Source organism: Thunnus albacares, chromosome 8, assembly GCF_914725855.1.
Source record: "Thunnus albacares chromosome 8, fThuAlb1.1, whole genome shotgun sequence".
NCBI lineage: Eukaryota > Metazoa > Chordata > Actinopteri > Scombriformes > Scombridae > Thunnus > Thunnus albacares.
Window position 1 is genome coordinate 18,730,985 of NC_058113.1, and position 25,053 is coordinate 18,756,037.

The window sequence follows — 25,053 nt, forward strand, 5'->3', positions numbered from 1 at the left end:
CATTTACATAAAAAACAATGACTACACATATTTATATTAAACAAACAAAGAAATAAACAAACTCTGAATCCCTAAAACTCCAAAAAATCTCACTGTCCTCAATATGAGCTATAGGCTATTAACCCTGTTTAAATGATATTGAGGACATATACCAGCAGTGGGAAAGTGTGTGCTGACACACATTAGGCTTATTTTAAAGCAAACAACTTGAGCAACATCTATCTGAAAGTGTTTTTTAGCCAAATGTAGTGTTTGAATCATCACATTTTCATGTCATCTTATAATAATCTCAAACATTAAAGGGAAATAATATGTTTCTATGTTTGAACAGGTGACAACTGGAGTTTAATTTTAATTGTATGCTTTAATTGAGCAGGTGATTTCAGTTTTAATGAGGCTGCAATGTTTAAGTAATAAACATTTATTCCATAAAAACAACAAAGATTCTCTTCTGGCTGAAAACTAATTATTATATTGGGCTTCTACATGTGAATAAAACACAATGGAGATAGATTTAATGATCGTCTACAAGTGATCAATAACAATATTTTGATGCTTCGCAGTCTGAGAGAAGCAGAAGCTGCTGCTTTTATTTTGAACGTGATGACCGGAGGTTCATTGAGGCTGACTCGACACACTTTCTGTCCGACCCCTCCTTCAGCTGAGCAGCCTGAGCTGCTCCGAGGTGACGGAGCCAGCCGGTCCTGCCCTGGTGCAGAGGGAGGAGCGGCGGAGCGAGGACTGCGCACCTCCTCCGGCCGCAGGCTCGGACACAAGCCGGGGATGGCGTCGCTCGGTGCGGGGCTGCATCTCATCCGCAGGCGGGCAGCGAGCAGGAGCGCAGCGGTGGAGAGGAGGAACCTGCTGACGGTGTGCAGGTGGGAATTCCTCAGTCTGTTCTGTGTTTATGTGACAGGGAGGATGAAACGGCGTCTTCAGCTGAATTTCTGATGGCAGATGTGTTTATTCATAATTTCAGAGGCGGATTTGTTTGAGGTTGGCTGTAATGGGAGCAGGGCTGCAACCCCTGCCTCCCTCCTTAATTGATAATAATTAACTTTATATGCACACAATCCAAAGCAAGAAAGTCTGTTTGTTGGATGAGTTGCATTATTTACTGCAGGCAAATGTCTCTATCATGTGTATTTTGTACATCCTCACCATCTCTCTCTCTCTCTTAAACTCACACACACATTGGTGTCCATCACTACCAGCCTCCACAACCCCCATTAAACATTCATGTAGTCACATCTCAGTTTTAATGACCTTCAGTTCAGTGTAGGATTATGAACAGGATTTTAGAAATAGCAAGAACCACGAGTCCAAATTCCTCCACCACAACCCCACCGCCTAAGAAATGTTCCCCAAAAAACCAATTTGTCTGATTTTGTCTTATTTTTATATTCATGCATCTGTAAATTGTATCTTCCTTATTGATGATCTAAAGACTGTTTAGCCTCTAAAATGGAGACTTTGTGCTTTTTTGTTTTTTCCTCAAACTCAGATGTGAAGATGCTGAGTTTAGAAAACACAATAATCCGGGTGTTTTTGTAGAATATATAGTAAACATGTAGAAAACAATACCAAGGATATAACCTTAGTGTGCTCAATTCAATTGTTCAATGCATCCATGATTGATAAGGGAGGACTGATGGATGGATGGATGGATGGATGGGTGCTGGATCAGTTGAAGTGAAAAGCACTCTGCTGTGAGTATTGATTTGTGGTCCTCTCAGTGCTGCTGGCAGATGTCACTTACTGACCGTTGGTCCCTGTGGTGCGTTTAAGACGAGAAGAAGAGTTGAAGGGGTCAGAGAGAAAAAGAAACATACAGAGGTGTGTAGTCTCATTTTGGCACCAAAACAATGTCTACAGTTCAGAAAGCAAATTAATAATGCACCGCCTGCTCCTGTTGTTGTTCTGCTCAGCCTCTTCAGGGACAAATCTGGCGGGTTAGAAATGAAAAAAACAAACAAGTAGATTTTTCAGGCTTCAGGATGTTCAGGTGTGACTGTGCTGACTTATGAAACAAATACATGTAAAAGGGACAAATATGTGTAATTAGGCACAGGTGCTCCTCGCTGGCCTCGCTGGTCCTTTCCGCCTCCGCACCAGCCACCAACTCACTGACTGGCACAAGCGGAGGAGGGAAAAGAGTGAGAAGAAGAGTGATGGCAAACTGACAAAATGAACGGAGAGAAGATGAAATATTACTGTGAGTAAAAGGAGTGAAGGAAAGACTGAACAAAACACAGGAAGAGTTTTAACCCCTTACATAAAGTTTCCCCTTTGTTTCCAATTTTAGGCTTAAAGGTCGTCAAAATCATTTTATTCCAGCTATTTGGATAATCAGCTAATTATTTCATACATTCACTGGTTCCAGCTTCATAAAATGTGAAGATTTGAAGCTTTTGTTTACGATGTATGATAGTAAACTTAATGTTTTTGACTGTTGGTTGGACAAAACAAGCTATTTAATACGTTTATATTTAATACCTCACACTGGGCTCAGTTTTATAGACAAAATGGTAACACAAGAAAAAAAGTTGTCAATAATGCTAATAATCTTAAGTTTGAGCCCCATTATCATATATGTTATGTATCAGGTTATTCCAGCTTCTCATTGGAAGATGTGTTTTTTATTTATGGCTGAAGTATTCTTGGTGTCTTGTGCTTGATTTTATACATATTTCCCTCAAATTCAGTCAAGTATTTGGTATCTTTGGGAAGTTTAGGATCTACACTAGACATTAAAGTTCAGTCGGCTTTAACAATTTGAGTCTGCACAGCGTGGATCCACTGGCAGGCTGCTGCCTTTTTTAAGTGACGATCAGATCGCTGCTGGAAGTGTCAGAGGGAGGTCGAGCTATTATATCTGCAGTAGTCTTCAACTCAACTACAATTCACCCATCGATTCTCCCACTATGTCAGTTTGTTTTTTATTCATTCTCTTGCTGCTCTTTTCTGTTTTGGTTGCAGTTATAGATAGCATGGAGCACTGCGGTGTGAATTTTGTCTTATTTTTGTGTATTTCTCGCTGCATTAGATGAGATGCTGCAGAGGCAAAAAATAAATTAAGAAAAGTAATTTCACTGTCCACAGTAAACACTGCAGCAGCTGTGCTGACACGAATTAAAACAGCGTCACACTTCATCATCAGCCTGCTGGTTTCAGTGTTTGGACTCCATGTTTGCTATAAGCAGGACTGTGTGTTGTGTACACTCACTCAAAAGTCTAATAATAATAGAAAAATCAACAGCATCATTCTGGTTGTAAGTACTTAAATTCAAAATATATAAGTAAGGTGGAATAAGCAGTTAACTGGGGAATGTTTGACCATTTCTTTGTGAATTACCTAGTTGGAAATGGCCTCAAGCACTGAAAACAATACTTCTTCTGTAGAAGGTCCAGGTCTTGTTTTTTTAGGTCAAAGTAAGCTTCGTAACACATCACCCCCTCTTCTCCTCTGCTGACACTTTTTATGTCGACTCACTCAGCTTTTCCTCCATGTCTGGTTCAGTTGACCTTCTGTTATGCAAGCTGGAGACACTGTGAACCCTCCAAATGATTATGTTGATGCACCTTTTTCAATTAATATTTTAATAGTTTGAGTCACAGCACTCAAAAATACTGACTGCTGACATTTGCCTCCAAAGTTTGGACTGCTGAGTGTTCAATTGAAGACCTCACTCTTTGCACTTAAATACCCTGCACACCCACGCAGGTGTTGTCACCTATTCTGTCAGATTAAATCTCCTCTCACGTTGACTCAGGGCAGAGCTGTGCTGGCGATTCTGCTGAGATCATCAAACTCAATGGAAGGTCTACATGTGATGTCATTGTACGAAGCAGCAACGCTTTCTAAGAGGCTGTGTAATATTATCTATCCAAGGACACAGTTTTCTGAATGAGTTGATGGACATTTCAGGGAAATACCAAGTGTGCACAGTCTGCACACATCTACACAATAGGCCTTTTTTTCACAGCAGACATCATAGCAGGAAAAACACAGGTGTCACTGTAATGGGGGTCTATTTTCTCTGACTATCTGTATGTTACAGTTTATAACGCCCCCGTTAAGTCTCTTTTATATCGTTGATAGTAGTGACAGCCTACAGTCTCTGCGTTGTGTTTTGATGATGGTGGTGGAGTAACAGCTGACAGTTGGTAGATGACACAGACAGCTCCGATGTCGATTCAGTGATGAGTTGTTTATTGCTTACAAGCACTTTGGGATTTGGGGGGATACAAGCCTGGTCTTAGTAAAACTGTTCAGTATAAAATAAAATTATAATCAAAGGAAACTTACAATGAATGATTTCTGTAGCCAAGCTCAATAACCTTTAAATGACAAATTATAGGGCCAGCAGTGTAACCTTGACCAGGATCGATGACTTACGATATGACAAATTACACAAAGACACTATTGATACAGATGGATCAGTACACGTAGATAATCAATCTAGATGTCTGTAAAGTTATAGTTAGTAATAAAGTTTCTCTCAGGTAGGCTAAACATGAATATTTACAGTTCACACACTCACCTGGGGGATATAAGCTGATTTATAGCTGCATCGTTACCTTGGATACTGTGTCTAGTAATAAATATGAAATATAACAGCATAAAAATATGAAAATAACAGCAATATGTTCACCTTACAACTGTCAAACAAAGGTAAAATTACTGCCAAAATTATATTCTGTATTACAAGATTTTGCATTAGACGTAGTAACCATTTAAAGCTCAAATTATGTATTTAAGGTAACATACAAGAGGCATATGTTACATTACTAATGACGTTAACGATGGCTCAGTTCTCAGCCATGACAGTGTGACTGTCAGCCAGCATGACACAATACCAGACCCCTGATTTTATATTAACACCTGTGTTTTTCCTACTGTGACATCTCACTGTGTTTGTAGTGATAGCTATTTGTTGTGGTGTTTTAAATAGTTAAAACTAATAGTTTAAAATAAGTTGTCACATCATGAGTCTGTGAAAGTTAGTATTTTTTGATGTTGGAATGCAGAAAACAAATCGTTCTCCGCTTCTGTAAAAAATGAACCAAGCTGATGTTGATTATTGTTGTCAGTCGCCTAGCAACAAGGTTCTCACGACTTAAAGCCACTTGAACGCCGATATCGTGTACTCTCTTTGTTGGAAACACAATCTCAGGAGTTTCATTTGAATACAGTGAGAACACCTGTGTGGGTGGACGCTACTGTTGATGTGTCCTGTTGAAGAGCAGGATCTCAGATCCTCACAGGACTAAGCGCTTTATTCAGCTGATACAGTAGAAAGATCAAACTGTTTTACTTATATAAGTTAAAAGTATCTTCACAATGATATTATTTCTGTCTTTCATAGTTCTTTTTATTATTATTTATTATAAAGAACACTATTCCTACCCCTTTACTGTCACTTGGTTAATGTTATACTCGCTCTCCTTATAGAAGGATGTGCAACATGATATGCAGAAGATCATGAATGTATTTTGGCCCTAAACCATCCAGTGCTTTATAAACCCACAGTATTTGAAATCAGTTCTTTGACAGACAGGAAGCTGCTGTAAAGATCTGAGAACTGGAGTCATATGATCCACTCTCTTGGTCTTAGTGAGGACTTGAGACGCTGTTACAGTAGTCGAGTCTACTGAAGATAAATGCAGATAAAGTTTTTCCAAATCCTGTTTAGACATAAGTTCTTTAATCCTTGATATATTCTTCAGGTGATAGTAGGCTGACTTTGCACAGCACTGAGATCCAGTAATACTAAGACTGAAATTCTGCCACTGTCTGTGTTTAAATGGATGTCGTTAACCTTAACAAGAGCAGTTCTCAGTGCTGTGGTGTGTTTAAAATCCTGACTGGAAGACATCAAAACAGTTGTTTACTGCCAAGAAGTTGGTCAGCTGTTGAAAAACAGCTTTTTTTTAAATGATTTTGCTTAAAACGGGAGATTTGATATTGGCCTATAATTGTTTCTAAGTGAAGTGTCTAGACTGTTGTTTTTTAAGAGCGGCTTGATGACGGCAGTTTTCAGACCCTGTGGGAAGAAACCTGAGAGAAGAGAGACGTGTTTATAATTTGTAGGAGATCTGAGGCCGTGCAATTTGAAAACATTTTTGAAAAAGCTGGAAGGCAGAATATCAAGGCAGCAGGAGGAGTATTTCAGATGTTGTATAATGTCCTCCAGGTTTTTATGGTTGATTGGATAAAATTGTGTTATGCTACTTGAATTGATTTTAGGGGACACAGGGACAACACATATCCTGTACCTGATATGGAGGCACATTCACTGCAGGCCCTGGTGGATAGAAGTTCAGAGGCTACTGACATAGAGGGGTTTTGTTATCCTGTTGACAGCAGCAAACAAGGCATGTGAATTATTATTGTTTTTGGTGATGATGTGAGAGAAGAAGGACCGCCTTTCATTTTTCAAATTATAAATGCGAAATCTCTCTTTATAGATGTCATAATGAACCTGGAGATTTGTTTTTCAACACTTGCGTTCAGCTTTTTGACTCTCTTTTTTCTATTCTGACCAGCATGGTATTTCTCCATGGAGATCTTTTCTTACTAGAGACCACCTTCACCTTAGTGGGTGCAATGGCATCAATAACATTTGTAATTGTAGGATTGAAATGATTCTACAAGCTCATTGACTGAGACCCAAGAGAGGGTGGCTGTGGAAGAGAAAGCCTGAATAAATATTTCACTGGTGTTTTCAGTGATATACCGTTTTGTGATCACCTCTGTTTGAACATTTGTGTGCACGATAGCACTCTCAGAGAAAACACAGGGATGATAAGAGAGAGCAACAACAGTCACCACAACCTTGGAAATGTTCAGACCCTTAGAGATGATTAAGTCCAGAGTGTCCCTCGTTGTGTGTGGGCTCCATCACATGATGAGTCAGTCCATATTTATCAAGAACACAACACAGTTCTGTCCTTGAGGTCGTCAACATGGGTGTTAAAATCACCAACAATAACTACACAGTCAAAGTCAATACAGATTATAGACGGCAGTTCAGCAAAGTCATCAAAAAGGTTGCACAGTATTTAGGTGGCCTGTAGATATTTAGGAACATAGCTTGAGAGGAGGAATTAAGCTGGAGCCACATATTTAAAAGAATCAAATTTTCCATAAGACATCTGCTTTCATTGGAGGGAATTGTGAAACAAAATCGTGAAGCAACTTCACTTCCTTTCTTTTGCACTCTTAACTGAAGTTGGGAGGAGTTGGCTCGATAAGAACAGCTGCACTGTTATCTTGGTCTAACCAAGTTTCAGTTAAAAACATAAAATCAAGATTGTGCTTGATAATAAAATCATTGATTAAGAATGTTTTTCCTGCCAAAGACCTGATGTTAAATTAAGCTAGATTTAGTTAAAAGTATTATCTGATTAATTTTTTGTGACGGGCTCTGGCTGACGAGGAATGGATGCTAAGTTTGCAGAACTGGTCGAGTGCTTCCTGCTTCTTAGCAGATTCACCATTGTTTATCTATTACCTATCGGCACACTGGGCCCCGGCTTTTCCTGGGGAGAGTCATGAGTGCTGTCAGCCTTGTAGTCTGGACCCAGCAGATATCAGTTAGAGCATGCTGTATTTTGTACACAGACAGCTGGACATGCTGTGTTTTTATCAGGCTTTGGAGGCAGAGGATGATTCATCCAGGCCTGAGATGTCAAAAACCATATCCAAGTGTGTGTCAAGGGCTGAAACATGATCATTTTGAGTATTTATTCCTGTATTTCTGTGGACGGTTTGTCAAAGAACGTCAAAAAGAATCTCCACACTGTACAATGATATGATTTCTAAGACAAATACAATATGTAGCGCATTGTCTGCTGCAGGTGTTCTTAAACTTTGAGCTGGCAGTCATTACTCATTATCAACAGCAGAATACTGAAGATGTGTTTATTTCAGGATTTCAGGTTTTCTCGTGTGCGTAGATTTCTACTGTGTGAATGTTGGAAAGAGGAAATAACTGAGAGTATAAGTGCAATGTACTCTACAGAGAGGAAATTGGCCCATTCTAACTGTCTGTGTAAGAACAGGGCTGAAGTGTCTGAAAGTTAATGTATGTGATATGTGAGTAAAAACCCTGCTTTTACTCATGGAAATGAGCAGAAATCTTTTGAGTTTTTGCCTGTTTTCACAGGAAGCGCACACGGCTGCTAAGCAACGAGAGAGAGAGAGATGAAGTCAGATTATTTAGTTGACGTAAAGGTCTACACACAGTTTGGCAGAATCTGCAGCAGCCTTGTCCATTAACTCTCCTTCCTGCCTAATTAGTTGAAACCAGATTAGACAGAGTCGGCCGGTGCACAATGACTGTCATAGTGGGAAGCGCATTATGACTTGTTTCATCCCAGACGATTAATCAAAGCTTCATTACAATGTTGGAGGCCAGATGTGTTTATTTTCCTTGCCGATTAACTGATGACAGAAATGAGAAATTCCCAGTAAGGAAATTAGTGTTACACCATTATCTTACATAAATTAAGATGATTCTTCTACTCTGTTTGTTTGTTTGTGTGCACATTTACAATCCCAAGCAAGTTTTTTGTGTTTCCCTGACAGACTGATTGCAACATCATTCAGTCTGGGATCAGACAGAGAAATACTTTGATGTGTAGCAAATCAGCATTGATTGCTCATGTATAAGCACCCCGTCCAATAACTGATTTTAGTACCAATCTGTTAAAATCTTTTTTTTTGTCTTTTTTTGTATTCAGGTTTTCAGTGAAGACTCTGCTGGACCGCTCCTGTTTTGACACAATAGATGACTCATCTCCAGAGTTCATTAACTTCGTCTCCATCCTGGAGCACATCCTCAGTCATCGACTTAAAGGTAAAAACACACTCTCATCCACATGCATATACATGCAGACACATGAAGCCCAAATTCACCTCAAACACACAGGTGATTATAACAAAACATACACAATATATGCAGGTTTAAATCTGCAAAATGCAAGAGTCTCTTCAGGCATTTTTTACTTTAATTTAATAGCTGATAGTAGAGAGTGACAGGAAACGTAGAGGGAGAGAGAAAGAGATGGATGATATGTGATAAAGATCCTCAGCCGGAAATGAGCAGGGGACATCGTGTTACATATGTCCTTCACTTCTGGCCCATCAGGAGGCCTCAATATGCAAGATTTTTATGTGAAAATGTACCAACTTGTCAGTCTGAAACATAAGTTTGGGTTGCAAGGAGCATCTCATTTTTCTTTATTGATGTTGTCATTTTACTCTTGTGTAAAACTAATTGAACCCTTTACAGCTACAAAAAGTAATTCAAGTCCAATTTATGTCTCTTCAATATCATTTCTAAGTCCTTCCCAACAAGAAATCACCTGTCTTCACTGACATTTTGTATAACAAGTGCAAAGCTGCTTTGTGCATGTTTAAAATTCAGAGCAATATAAATGCAGACTCATGCTCGTACAAATCTGTTTCTGTCTCGTTGGTTCTTAGGTCAGACAACTTGGTTTGGCTATGAGAGTCCTCGGAGTTTCTGGGATTACATAAAAGTAGCCTGCAGTAAAGTCCCTCATAATTGTATCCGAAGCATCGAGAGCATGGAGAACGTGCGATCGTCGAGAGCTAAGGTGAGGATGAAAGCATCTTCTTGGCTTGAAAGCGTGTCAGATTGAATTATCTGGGGCAGCAGGGGGGACATGAAACTTCAAACTGTGGATTTGATAAAAAAATATATATATATATATATTTAATATGGACAAAAATAATATGAAGCAATATCAGTTTTATATGAACAGTTTTGAGTCTGAAAATATTCTGATTTACAGCACACACATAATGCTGAATCATGCATTTGTAATTTTAGCCTACTTTGCAACATCCACTCAGAAAAGAACAAAGGGGACTCAGTCAAAAAAATGTTAATAACACACACACACACACACACACGTTCTTAAAAAACGTGACTCGGTTTTACTCTGTGGATCAAAGAGCAAAAAACTGGAGCTAACATTGTTTTGCATTCAGGTTGTAGGCGAGAACAGGACACACACACACACACACACACACACTCTAAATGATCCTGTTGGCTATTCAACACATTTTCTATGTTTTCCAGTCATGAGACCTGCCTGCCAAGCATACAAATGACTTTATGAACTTTTAATAAAGCGATAAAAATACCAGGACGGGATTTACGTGATTTCTGCATGACATGTCATTAACAGCCGTTTGATCAAAGCCTTCGTGTACTTTATTTCCCCTCTGCAGCTCATTATTATCCTGTATGTAGTGTCACTGGTTGTCTAGACAATATAAGCTGCTACTAACAGTCATTGTTTTGTTTCTCTCTCTTTCTCTCTCTCTGCAGGGCAGGGCATGGATCCGAGTGGTTTTGATGGAGAAAAGACTGTCAGAATATATCTCATCTGCACTGAGGGACTTCAAAACCACCAGGTCTTAATAGGATGCTCATATACACACAGTTTCCCCCCTCAGCACAGTTATATATATGTTTTATGAAAGCAAATGTAAAAATATCCCTCTCCAGAGTGAGAGTGCTGCATGTTAACTTAGATCGTCACATCTCGGAGCTGCTCTGCTTTTTCCTTTCACTTCCAGTCAGTTGGCCAGAGGAGTGGGAGTTAAATAAATGCCAATAATGTGTGTACATGTGTTGACCGTAGGAGGTTTTATGAGGATGCAGCGATCATGCTGGGAGAGGAGGCGGGGCTGTTGGCGGACACGCTCATCGGACTCAACACCATCGACTTCAGGTACTAATCCTGTTCTTCCTCCGTCCTGCTTTCTGTCCCTGTTGCTCTGTCGGTGTGTAGCTTTCTCTGTGTGAGATACATGTTTGGATAAAAAGAAAAGCAACAATCGCCTTTGACCAACTTTGAGGGTTATCAAAAGTGTTTCATCCAAATAGATTGCAAAGGAGAATGCAGTTAGCTGCATTTGACTGAAATAGAAATACATTATAGTTTAAATACTATATAATAAATAGGAAATGGACCAGAAATACAATACAATAAAACAGTATTTCAGTAAATATCGCTTTTTTGAAGTTCATAATGTTCAGTTTTTCTTGATATTTTCAGAGTAGCTGTTGCCACTTTTTGAGGCATTTAATTTAGATAAACAGCATTAGTTTAGTCACGGTGTTAAGCATATAAGTGTGTTTCAGTCAGTTTTGATGGGGTTGCTGGTTCATTGTCCCTTTTGGCCAATTCAGTTTTCCTGCGTTATCTCCCTCATGTATATTCATAGGGTGGACAAAATATTAGGAGCAATTTTCAATATAATATAAATGATATGATGGATTAAAGTGCTCAGTGAGTGTAATTTTGCAGTGTTTTATGACAGATGCATTTAACTTAAGTTAATTACAGCTTAGCGGCCCGTTGATCACCAGTTTTTACAGCAGTATACGGTAATTACAGGAGAGACAAAAGAGGCCAGAGGGTTGCTGCTGCTGTGCAAACTGCAGGTGCATCAGTTGCAAACATTACAGAATTTTGTGATGGGGCAAGGGAGTGGTGACTCAGTGGTGACCCAGACACTCAACACTGAACTTTGTTAAATGTTGCAAACTAAAGTCTAAAAAAATGAATCAACACATCTGACAGCCTCCACAAAACCTGAAAAGTTTTAGTTTTCTCACATAGAGGGCAGGAAATGAGTTGTGGAAGTTTGGTTAACATCACAAATTCAGACCTTTCATATTAAATTAGACACTCTTTGATAAAATTAGTAGTGCTCCAGAGAAATACACCATTATCTGACCACACTGAACTCAAACATGCTGTTAAAAGTCATTTCTTGTATCTCCTACAGTCATGTGATTACTTTGACTTTCCATCCTGTCGTCTCTGTAGCTTCTGTCTGAAAGGAGAAGGTCTGGACGGCAGCAGCCCCTCCGTGATCGACTACACGCCTTACCTGAAGTTCACTCAGAGGTAAATGAGGTCAAATAATTCCCATCACATACTGCAAATAGTCATCAGCGTACTGTGTAGGACTTGTACTTACATGAGGCACGTTTTCGTTCCCTGTGCAGCGCAGACAGCATCAGCAGTGACGAGGAGGAGATGAGGACTCTGGGGAGCAGCGGCAGTGAGAGCAGCACCCCTGACAAAACGGCCACCGCCGCTTCCATCTTTACTGAGCAGAGCAACTTGGTCAGCAAGTGTAAACGCTTTGAGCAGAAGTATCGCATGGCGCTGGAGCAGAAGGTAGCACCTTTTTGTGTGTAATGTGACTTTTGGATAAATAAATGAGGGGTAATGCTGGTGTGACATCTTCCTTGATGCCTGTGTGCTAATTAGGCTTGAATTCTGAAATGCCAGGAGGAAAAAAGTCCTGTGAGGCATCATTTTTTTGACAAACAGCTAGATGTTATTTATTGCATTCAAACCTCCCTAATGTTGCTTTCCTCTGTGGCTTCAGGATGACAAAGCTGCCACGCTCCCTGCTCTCTGGTTATTTCATTTACTTGAAGCGAAAACAAAGGAAATCAGATGTGTTTTCATAAAGCAGTGCCTTCACAGTATCAAACAAATGAAAAACAGAGTGTGTTTGCCTCTGTGCGTGTGTGTGTTTGTCTCAGGGTTACCTGGAAGAGCTGGTCCGTCTACGTGAAGCCCAGCTGTCGGAGGCCGTATCTCATAACAAAGCTCTTCAGCAGAGCCTGGCAGACACACACCTCTCCCACACACTGGAGAAAGAGCAGCTTGAGTACATCATCCTGGAGCTTCAGGACCAGCTGTGAGTTCACTCTGCTTTCTGCGCGTTCCTGTGTTTGTCGGTTAGTGCACGTGAGGTCGCTGACGATTAGGGTGGAGCGCGCTGTGCAGCGGATCCAGCTGTGAATTTGACATTCAGGACACAGCGAGAGGCCTTCGAGGTCGCAGGTGGTTTAGTTGTGTGTTCTTGAATCGATCCCAGTCAGCGCCGCTTTTAGCTACAAGGAAAAGCTGCGTCAGCGTTGCATCTTTCCAGTAAAGTTCTAATCAGTGAGAAAGCCATTTCTCTGTTTGATCACTATTTCATTGTGGGCTGCAAAAATCTCTCAAGTGGATTTGTGTCACGATCTCTGGAAATGAAGCTGCAGTCTGAAGCCAGCGGGATGAGTCAGTGGTTTGGATGTTTTCAAATGCAAATAGAGGGAAAATCACTGTGACATGCAACGTGAGGCGCTGAGACAAGCAGAGTGAGATGCTGTGACTGTGAATATAATCAGGAAAACAGCAAGAATGACAGCGTGAGCCGGGAATATTTAGAGAGGAAAACATGTAGGTCAAACAGTGATGATAGTAAAAAAAAAGCACCATTAAAGTGTTGAATTAGTTTTTTTTTTTTTTTTTTTTTAATTATCAATAACAGATGTGGGAGATCGACTGTGTTTGACCACATATGGGCTTATAAAGCAGCTTTATGATTCTGATACAGGATATTTGGAAGTTAAAAAATCTGATATCGGCTGATATTTTACTTTTACAGAAACACATAAACATTTTTTAATAAGAATCTCTTAGATTTGGTTGTTACATAATTGTGACCAGAATATGTACTGTACTGAGCGGGACATTTTATTTTTGAAAAATAAACCTTTTGATACTCTCTGAAGGACAAACTAAGAGACTGTTTTTGTTACTTATTGGATAACTGTATGTGCAGACACAATTATATCTGTAATAATATAATATTGGCCAATGATATCTTATGTTTTATGGTCTATTTTTACCTTTCACCTTTTGATTGTATGTATACTTTTTGCAGGATCTTATAAATATTTGTCTACCTGTGAAGGAGGTTTTATCATGCTGTATTTCTGTAATTTGGCGGTCTGGTCTATTCTATACACATAACATCTATTGCATGTCTGTCTGTCCTGGAAGAAGCATCCCTCCTCTGTTGCTCCTCCTGAGATTTCCTTTATTTTTTCCCCTGTTAATAAGGCTTTTTTGGGGAAGTTTTTCCTTATCTGAATCGAGGGTATAAAGATAGAGGATGTTGTATTGCTGTACAGATTGTAAAGCCCCCTCAGGCAAACTTGTGATTTGTAATATTGGTTTATACAAAAAAAATGGATTTGACTACTTGTTTTAGTCCTTTTTTATCTTATTTGTCCCTTCAGTGACTGCATTTGTGCTGATATTGAAGATATTACATTCTCTTGATGCATTGACTGACTCTCGAGTTTATTAGGTTCTAACTTTGGCCGCTTGTATCTCCAGAACAGTTCTGAAGAACAATGATTTGCGGTCCAGACAGGAGTTGACAGCCCATCTGACCAATCAGTGGCCATCTCCTGATGCTTTGGATGCCAACGCTGTCGCCTTGGACACGCTGCTGTACAGGAAGAACACCGGACAGTGGGAGGAGTACGTAGATGATATTCCATATTCAGTTTGGTTATTTTTTTTTATTATTGGTTAATCTATTTTTAGTTATACATTTTTAATGAATGGAATAATTGTTGAGTGTATAAAATGCCAGAAATGGAGAAAATGCTTCTTCCCATTTTCCATACCCAGTCTAAAACAGTCTAAACCCAAAAGATTACATTTAAAGTGATCTAAAACAGAGAAAACCAGATAATAATCTGTTCTGAGAAGCTGGAACCAGCTAATGTTTGGCATTTTTTCTTGATAAATTACTTGAACGATTGATGATAAAAATAGTTAGTTTTCTGTAAACTCACTAATTGTTTCAGCATGTGTGATCTCTCTTTGCAGAAAGAGTTTCCAGAGTCTGGAGCAGCTGTCTGCAGACATGAGCCTCTCACAGACTTCCCTAGAGCGGTCAAACACACTGAGTCTGGAGGCCAGACCAGCTGGCACACACTGGCCCCGCCAAGGTACATCTCCTCCTACGCACTGCTGTCCACCTCTGACGCAAGTATTGACCCCTGTGTATTGTGTGTTTCAGGTAAAGAGGAAACTCCATCTCTCAGAGGTCTATGTGGCTCCCTGACCTCAGTCGCCAGCTACAAATCTCTGGCCAGCCTGAAGTCCAGTGAGTGTTTGGCCAGTCCCGCCACAGAGATCAGCAGTCCAGGCATCACCCCTTCATAGGGAACGGAGAGCTGGATGACACGTCACCTCCAGGGCCAGACAATCCAGGAACCTTCCCAGTATAGGTGATATTAACTTGCTGTTTGTAGAAGTTTATATTCTGTATTTGGAGCCCAGAGCTTTTAACAGATGGACGTCAGGTTTACAAGCTGAGAATCTGGAGTAGCATGAATTGTGTTAAAACTCAGATCAGCTCCAACAGACCATGTCATGTCTTAACAATGTACCGTTCAGTTGAAACACTCCCTTGTAAAAGTTGTAACTTCATAGATACATTATGTGTTTGATTTGTTTTGTTTGTTGGTGTTTTATCTCTGAAGCATCTTCTTTTTTCTTTCTTGGAAATGCATTAAAAGAAATAGAAAGTTGATGTAGGAATTACCGTGTCACTTTACACTATTGAGAAGACAGTGATGATGTTTTTACAGGAGAATATAGCATGCAGAAAATCACTGACTAGCTCAGATTAGACAGTTTAGGAGAATCACAAAATACTGAAAGTCTCAGTCAGTGTTTGGTCTCTTGAATGTCACTGATAATTGTTTCCTACAGTTAAATTATTCCTTTAATATCTTCTATGCTGCCGCCCTTTCCTATAATTGTGTTCTCCATTGATTCATTTCTTTGATTTGAGGTTGCACTCTTGTCAGATAATTATGTCATCAGTGTTATGTTGCCAGCATTGTGCATAATGCAGTATTATGTTATTCTGTTCTCAGGTAACGGCCTCTATGATTAATATTCACCCTTCATTTTAGCTTTATCAGACACAGACTATTGTTCTTATTCCCTTTAATTATCCAAATGCTGTATTTCACATTCGTTGCTAGTTACCACAAATAGATCATTCCAGAAACTCAGAATAATCTGTGTAAGGCTTCAGTAACGAACATCCTGCAGTTGGCGTCGTGTTCAGGTGAACGGATATGTGGAGAATGTGAAATGAGACATTTGCAGACTGTCAGTATAGTGTGATTTGTGTTATTGGTGACTAGCCGCGTACCTCAACACTGAACTCATGAGAACTTTACTATTTGCCTTTTAGCTTGTTCCAGCAGTCATTTGCACAGACATGTAACAGATGTTTTACTGGATTTATTTGCCTTTTTATCCTTCATTTTGAATAAACTCCACTTGCAAAAACGAAAGTTTGACATTTTTGTTTCTTGTCCACTATGAACATGTGTGATAAAAGGTCATGAAAAAATAGATCAATGAAAAGAATTTCCAAAGAAAAGCAAGTATATATATTTAACATTTTCACATTTTCATATTTTCATAAAGCTAACAGTTGTCACAGTGCTCTCCCAAAGCAAGTTATAGTTAGTTGCTTCACACTCACACTGTTCTGGCATCTTCTATCATATATGTTTGTGTTTATGTCACAAACATATTCACAGGTTTGGAGTGAAAGTGCAAAACATGGAGATCCCCTGTACAGTAACATGATATGCTGACTCTGAGTCATACACAGAGGAATAAACTCTAATCTTACATCTCTAATATAAGAACTTCAGGCACAGTGCACATGATTCCAGTGGGACAACCACATCTGGGACCTAGAAAATCACATATTATTAACAAAACTGTGGCTGCCATCTGCTGGCTGCATCTAAAATCATGAGATTCCAACACTTCTTAAGTGAATAAATATTTCTTTTCAGTTGTGTGCATTGGATCTGTGGCGGTGAAATAAAAGCAAGGAATATTAAAATATAAATACTGTAATAAAAATCATTTCATATAAATTTGAGTCATGTCAGTATCTTGTAATGCTGAATTGGGTCAAACAGCTTTTTTCCCCCCACTTTCATTTCTGCTCTATCTATCAGGTGTTACTGGTCTGCGGAGCCCTGTGATTCCTCTCCTGGTTGTGTTTGCGGAAAAAGGCTTTCCCAAGCTCATAAGAGCTTATCATGATGGCACAGGCCGGGGCCACTTTGACAACCCGAGGAAGGAAACCTGGCAGAGACACGACAGATCAGAGGAGACGTTACATGTCATTGAGTTAATTCAAATTTAAATGATTGAAATAAAAAGCGTTATAGGTGACACTATGAAGCATTTACCTGCAAACAATCCACCAAAGCCGTGCTGTGCAACAATCTTCCTCATCACACTGATGGTGGAAGAGGAGGCCTTAGACGACACTGACAAGACACGGACACCAGTCAACATAAAGTGACCAATTTACTCCACTTTCAACAACTTCAATCGTTGGAAATGTTTACTAATTGAAATGACGAAAAACAATTAATCCCATAATTACAATTCATCGCTTGTAGCTCTCCAAGCTCCACCTGCCTTCTTGTTTTGACAACATCAAAAGGTAATGTTACGATGGACGCAATCTGAAAGAAATGGGAATATGAATTACAGTTCACATATGATTTGTTTAAGTTAACATGTATAATCATTCTCTCCCTATATAGTACTTATATACAGGAGAATTAAACTGTTTTCCTTCAGTGCGATAAAACAGGTGTTCAGGTCCAAAAGACAGTAAAATGCAGTGTTATTAAAGTCTTCTTCCACTCAAAAAAATGTGTTTTGCTTATTGTTATATCACTTGGATGTTTGAACTTCACTGTTCAGAGTTTGACACTAAAAGGCTGTTTTCACATTCATCTGATGAAGTGGCAACGTTTCTCTGTGATCACCTTAAATCTCAGTTTAAGGCGTGTACCTATGACAATATTGTGTGACATCACTGGTTTATTAGCCAATTACAGTCAAATATGTAACTTATACAAGTGTGATGTGGAAACGTGATGCTTACAGTGCGCAAACACTGAGAATGTGAAATAGGAGACATCTTGTGTCCAACAGTTTAACTTTAACAATATTTGCACAGTCATAGAATCAGACTTTTCATTGAGGGAGAAGTAGTTTTAAGGTTTTTTGTGGAAAAACAATATCAGACACAAATTATTACTGCAAGCAGAGTATTTTTATGTCTTAAAAATATCTAGAGGTGATCTTTAAGTAGTTTAACACAGTAAAATAATGGTATGATTCTAGTTTTACTGGTGCAGTCTCACACATGAGAATTTACGTCATATTGCATTTAAATTTATGATAAAAAGGTAAAATTTATGTACCAAAAAATAATCATTTGTGATATTTCTGTCCTCATACTGTCTGTGTACAGAGGAATCAATATCCTCATCTCTCGGTTGAGAAATGCGACACTCACAGTGCCAGACGCCGCTCCGGATATGAAGGAGATGGCCAACGTGGGCTCTCTGGTGTTATAACGTTCACACAGCCAGCTCTTGCTCCTCTCGTAGTTGTACCAGTACATGGCTGAGAAGGGCACGTCTCTAAGGAGTGTGGGCCCTAAAGCCCGCCACAGAGACCGCCAGCCTTCTGTCTCCACTGCCAAACGGACACAGTTAGTCAGCTCCCTGTACGACAGTTTCTGAGACTGCAGCTTTGTGCGCATCAGCTCTAGAGGACTGATGACTGTCGCTGCTCCCACTGACACACACAGAACAAATAAAAACACAGAGAGAAAAAAGTTAAAACACACAAACATCTTACGCTCTGTGCTGGACAGAAAAAAAAACACATGAAAAGACACCAAGTAGTAGCAACACTGACAGTGAAAAAGCATCATTGTCACTGCGTTTTTTCAGTTTGAAAATGTACTGCATGTCTTTCTGAATTCATTATAACAACCTGTAGTCATAATTTTTTTTAAAACTCTCTTTTAATAACTGCTAACAGGCAGTTATTAAAAAGAAAGTCAAATGAAGTGAGGGTCACAATGTCTCAGACTGTGTTTTCAAATTAAATCTAGTGAGGAATTAAATTACAGATACCCAGGATTGTAGGGCAAAAAGTAAAAGGTGATTACATTTTCAAATTAATCTGGAAATTATACCACCAGCATCATTAAAATATTGCTATAAGTTAACCATCCTAAAATTTACTTTAACTGTGATACAACTGACTCAAAAGATGTATTTTTGCCTTGTAAATTATTGTTAAACAGACATTATCTATTTTTTTAAAGGACTATACAGTAATACACATACAGTACTAATTAACAGTCTGTCCTGGTTCAGTGATAGGACAACAGTTGGCTCACCTCTAGCGACTGCTCCGGCCAGAAGAGGAGCCATCTGTGCGTGGTCGCCCATCTTGACCCTCACTGCTGCACACAGCTGGTCGTAACATGTGAAGTAGATGACTGTAGCTGGGACTGCCATCACACTGGAGATAACACATACGGAAAATAACCATAAATTACTCCATGACAGCAAAAATCAACCACAAAAACAACATCAATATATTCGCCAACAACATTATTTAATAAAGTAGATTTATATGACGATAAGACTTAACATAAATCAGTCTTTGGGGATCAGCCTTTAAGGAAACCTGAGGTGGCTGGCCACTAATTGGTACAACTTCAAAGGAAAGCATCCGTAATGAGTGCATCAGCTACGGGCTAAATGACTGCCGGATGACTATCGGCCAACCAAACATACTAAATAACTCGGCTTTAAGAGAAGAGTAGGCAAAATAAATCGTAACGAGGGAATAAAAGAGACACAGAAGACTTCACACTCACAGCGTTGGAGGCAGACCGCTCCACAATGCCTTGATTCCTTCATTGCGTACTATCTTAATGAAGGCATCCTGCAGAGACGCAGAGGGACCAGTGTAAGAATGTTTGATGTTTGGTAGTCACAGGTTTTCTATCTCACAGTTGGCAGTACAGCTCATGACTGGGACTAATTACGAACTCTTTCCACTTTATATCTACTAATTGTTGGCCACTGAAAATGTGAAATGTTTACCAGTGTGCCACTGAAGTGACCGGGGGCTTTGTACCATGCCTTGGAGTTGCCGTTTTCACACACACATATATGGTCCATAAGTCCGTTGCAGTAGACAAAGCACTTCCCTAAACATTGAAAAAAAACAACATATCATGTAAATAGGACAAAGGAAACAAACTACTAGACCTGTTATACTTGTACTCATTATACCTTTGGGAAAGGGATTTTTCTGTGCTTGCAGTCTGATCTTCACAACATCCAACGGTGTGACTGAAAAACGCAAAAAAATCCATGAGACTGAAGTATGACGGTTCAACTGTGGTTCTACTATTTGTCAAATCTAATGTTTGTCTATTCAAAACTTTATTGTGTGTATAATACACTGATTCTTTTACATGTGTATAGACTGTTAGTGCACTACACCAGGTCACTTGAAATGGTAAATGAGCTTTGCATTAAAAGGGTTTTACCCATTTGCAACAAATGACATAAACTTCATATTATTATCAACCATTTTTCAAAGCAAATCAGATTTTTAAGGTGTTTTCTTGCTTTCCAGGCAGCCATTTTGTCCTGACCCATAGTCCACAACCCAAAGATGTTCAGTTTACTCTCATAGAGGACTAAAGAAGCCAGAAAATATACATTATTTTCTTTAAAAAAAGAGACTGAAGACAATTAATCAATTATCAAAATAGTTGCAGATTTAATATTTGGCAACTAATTGATTATTTGACAAATCATTGCAACTCTAGTAAAATACCAAATATTTGCCGGTTCAAGTTTCTCAAATGTGAGGATTTGCTTCTTTTCTCTCTTTTGATATCATTATAAATTGAATATCTTTCAGTTTTGTACTGTTGGTTGGAACAAACAAGCTATTTAAAGACATTTTGGGCTTTTGTAACTTGACTGGCATTTTTCACTATTACTAATAATTCACTGACTTATTAAAAATATTTAACTGATTAGCTGATACTAAAAATAATCACCAGTTTCAGCCATACTCTAGTAGACTTTCTATTCAAACGTAGATTTTAAGTAACTTTAAATTTATTTTAAGAATGAGCTGAATAGAGAAGAAACCAATACAAACACCTGGAAAGCAAAACTAACCAAACAAACTATGTTGGTTATACTGCGGCAGGGTTTTCCCTGGATTTTTTTTTGAGACAAAGGTGTCAAAGGCTGGAAAACGTGTGGTGCGGGGTACACAGTTTGTGCGCACACCTTTAGAATGTTGGGCACTCAAGTGAAAAAAATCATGATTTGATAGACAAAAGTGTCCATAGAGATTTAAATTTTATACCAAGATGGAACAAAAAGGTGAAAACAAAGGTTGTCACAAATGACGGTGTTTATTTTGTAGGCCTGGGACGGTCACTATCACGATACTAGCCTATTTGATTCAAAATTGATTCTCAATTCAAAACCGATTCTTGATTGAATGAACAGAAAAGGGGGCTCTACTTTCAGTCTCTTGCTCCAGTATACTGTGTCCTCATTCCACTGAAATACAATATGGAACATTAAAGCTGCAAGCAGCGATGTTCGGGCCCTCGCACCCCAGCGCATGTCGAAGTGACGCTCAGTCGAAGGGCTTTTGTCAGTGACTTGTTGTGTAAAGTTTGAGGCAGATCCAACCGTGTACACTCAAGTTATATCAATTTCCTCTGTCATGGCGAAACATCAAAACTCAACGCCACGCCACGGCCAAACCATCATGATCATACACTAGTCTAGATGACACACACTGATTTTTAAGTCCTTACCATGGATTCTGTAGGAGTTCTTAAAATACAAGGTATGCGAAATGGCCAAGAAAAGGCGAAAATGTACCATTTTTTTCAAGATGGCCGACTTCCTGTTCGACTTACAATAAGGCTTCAAGAGGCTTTTTTGTGCGTGTTGACATTATACATGTGCCCTGTGAATTTCATCTTTCTACGTTAATCTGGAAGGCGGGGCTGCAATTTTGAAATTTTAAAGGAGGCGCTGTTGAGCCATTTTGCCACGCCCATTCAAAGCGACCACATAGGATTTTAGCTGACATCACTCTAGACATGTGTGTCAAGTTTCATGACTGTAGAGCAATCCCTTCTCCCTGAAAAACAGTATCATATTTCATGGCGAAGGATGTGTCGCCATGGTAACAGCATTCAGTTTTGGGTCATGAGCTGCCAAATGTAGCATCACCAAGGTCTTGTTTATTAGCTGACTTAATTTCAGGTGCATCAGCCAAATTTCCTAGGAGTAATTAGACAAAGTACGACGCATGATACTTCCTGTTGCCAGTAGGTGGCGCTATGACTTTCGCTAAATATGAGACTGAACATGTGTTCAGATTGGGACTCTTAACAAGCATATGAAATTTGGAAAAGATCAGACCACGTGGAGTCAAGTTATAAGGCATTGAAATTTCATGGCGTCACATCGAAATTCGCCGCGTCGCCATGGCAACACCTTTCGACGAAGGGTCACCAACTTCATAATATAAGATCTCCAAGGTCTTGAGGCTATTCTCAGTAAATTTCAGCTAGATTCCATCACCGTGCTGCCCACAGGGCGTCAGAGCGTAAAACATGTAACTTCCTGTTGCCAGGAGGTGGCGCTATGACTCATATCCTGTATTGTCACATGGACCCGTTCAGGGCGGGACTCTTATGAAGCACAAAAGCTTTGGCTCTCTTAGGATCATGTATGCCGGAGTTATAGCCGTTTCATTTTTCATGGCGAAGGATCGAAATTCGCCGCCCAGCCACGCCCCCTAGGAAAGACTAATGAGAATTGTTTTAATAACTTTTAATCTCCTATGCCTGTAGATGATACGGACCGAATTTGAAAGTCCTGGGGTCAAATCTCTAGGAGGAGTTCGTTAAAGTATGCGGGCTGGAAATGACAAAATCGGTGCAAAATTTCAACTTTGATACAAAATGGCCGACTTCCTGTTGGAGTTAGGCTATGTGTCCTTGAGACTTTTTGGTGCGTCTGGTCATGATACATATGCATACCGAATTTCGTTCTCCTACGACAATCTGTATCGAGGGGCTCAATTTTCTTGACTTTCTAGGTGGCGCTGTCGAGCCATTTTGTCCCGCTTTATTTCGAGACCCATAAAATATCGAAATTTTCGCCAGTCCTGACATCTGTGCAAATTTTCATGAGTTTTCGTGCATGTTTAGGCCCTCAAAAATGCGTTTGTTTCGGAGGAATAATAATAATAATAATAATAATAATAATAATAATAATAATAATAATAACTCCTTCAGTTTCAATAGGGCTTCGCACCGGTCGGTGCTCGGGCCCTAATAACTGGCAGATAAGATAAATGGTCCACAGCCTTTTTATTTTAAAAAGTTACCTGCATTTATTAATTAATCAATTAATCTGAAAACATCTTGCAGTCTCCTGCCTGTATGAGAATAACAAACTGAGGGGGAGGAGTGCTCCGCTGTGTTATTAACACCATGTCTCCAGTAGTGGAGAGCAGCCTCACTGCTGCACCGTTAGCTTTGAGGAAAGACATCGCTGTCCAACATGTTGAGGGGGCGAAGGGTTTTGGGGGTGAAACAGACTGAGCACCGAGTTGTTTTCTTCACCTCAGAGTTGGTTAAAGTTGTTTAATGCTGCAGTGTGTGTTGGTCAGCCGGTCTCATTTGTTACTGCTGATCGCTGCTCCGCTCCGCTAACATTAGTCTGATTGACGGCGTACTAAATTCACAATATACTTCACGTCCGTCACGCAAAGGTAGTTATTTAGTCATTAAATCAAAACATGCTCGCAACCGCTGCCTGTTCTTAAGATGAACTACAAGATAACTCCAGCGTGTGCGCGCCAAAGACTCTCCGGGTGCTGCACTGCCCTCGCAGTTAGTTCCGCCTTTTTCGTTCCGTCAACATGTCGGAATATTGAACAAAGGATGCGGTCAGCAATACAAACGGTACACCTATAGATAAGCAGGGGAAACCCTGTACTGCGGTGTGCAAACATACACAGGAAGTTTGTTTTAGTTTGTTCCTACACACCATCACTCCGATGAACAGTAACTCAGTCACTGTAACACTAACACATCCATTCTACCTCCAAATTATATATATTTAATTTAGTAAATACAAAATGTACAATGATACGTACACATATCATCAATTACTGTTAATATATATTTTTAAGCAGGCTGTATATACTGTACATAACCACTTACTGTATGTATATAAAGCTACGCCACTTTTTTTTACCCATTTATTTCAACACTCTTTCACACTTTTTGTATCCTGTTTAGTTTACAGAATCGGTTTCACCTGTATATAGATATATATAACGTTATACGTATATGTTGTTGTCCAGTTGTTCTTTCTATCTATTTTGTTCACCCACTAGCTTGTACATAATAGTGACATACTATATATTGAATTGTTCTTGTGTTTCTTTCTGAAGATAGTTGTGTGTAAACACATTGAAAGCCACTAGAAAATCTACTAGGCCATATCTGGCCAATAATGCTGATTGTGATTCTATCTAGCATGAGCAAAAAAACAGGAGAAAAAACACCCACTGGTTTATGCTTTAAAAATAAGGAAAGACTACACATGACAGATGTTAGTTTGTATCTTACCCAACAGTGATGTGAGGATGGCTCCGGTGCACGATGCCGCCATCCGCTGGAGGGGAGTAATGTCATCACTGACTGGAGGAGCACGGCTTTGACCACTCATACTGTCTTTATAAATCACAAAAGATAGCAGCTATGTCAGTTATCACGTAGGCCTATACAAGAAGCTGCTTTTCACATATATGGTTAAATTATTAACTGTCAATATCTGTCTGTCTAGGTGCCTTATGAATGGAGCTAACTGAAGCTGTGTTATATAACTTACCTACCTGTTAAAGCTCCTTTACGGCAATGAAATGAAACATCCCTTTCGGCTTTGTTAGTTTGATGTAGTAGACACTGCTGCCTTACAGCCTCTGAAATGAAAGCAAAACTTAACTTGAAACGTGTTCGCTCATTAGCCTTTCAGTTGACAAAGAGACTACCTCATGGATGTATACAGAGAACAACCTGATTGCGTTTATTACGTATCTTATACGTAATATTAATTTCAGTTCAGCACTTTCTTGGATATTTGAATTTCAGGTTACACTTGAATGCGATAAATGCTAGAATTAAATGTACACATATAGTCA

The 25,053-nt window shown here is 39.4% G+C and overlaps 2 protein-coding genes across 3 annotated transcripts; one reads left to right on the plus strand and one right to left on the minus strand.

Moving 5' to 3' along the window:
* Positions 1–634: 634 nt before the first annotated feature.
* Positions 635–16,226, plus strand: rundc3b (RUN domain containing 3b). The gene is made up of 11 exons (XM_044359620.1): positions 635–878; positions 8,749–8,864; positions 9,494–9,627; positions 10,368–10,453; positions 10,684–10,773; positions 11,878–11,958; positions 12,060–12,234; positions 12,609–12,766; positions 14,239–14,385; positions 14,740–14,861; positions 14,933–16,226. The coding sequence occupies exons 1-11, from the start codon at positions 784–786 to the stop codon at positions 15,076–15,078; spliced, it is 1,350 nt and encodes a 449-aa protein (XP_044215555.1). The 5' UTR covers positions 635–783; the 3' UTR covers positions 15,079–16,226.
* On the minus strand, positions 16,159–24,951 carry slc25a40 (solute carrier family 25 member 40). 2 transcript variants are annotated; one of them, XM_044359619.1, is made up of 10 exons: positions 24,744–24,951; positions 24,482–24,586; positions 20,079–20,138; positions 19,887–19,993; positions 19,658–19,725; positions 19,172–19,296; positions 18,275–18,558; positions 17,348–17,429; positions 17,148–17,228; positions 16,159–17,040 (listed from the first exon to the last, which is right to left on the minus strand). In XM_044359619.1, exons 2-10 carry the CDS (start codon positions 24,579–24,581, stop codon positions 16,907–16,909), a joined length of 1,041 nt encoding a protein of 346 aa, XP_044215554.1. In that variant the 5' UTR covers positions 24,582–24,586; positions 24,744–24,951; the 3' UTR covers positions 16,159–16,906. The 2 variants fall into 2 exon arrangements, with proteins under 2 accessions (XP_044215554.1, XP_044215553.1); XM_044359618.1 differs by having other exon boundaries at positions 24,748–24,950.
* Positions 24,952–25,053: the final 102 nt, after the last annotated feature.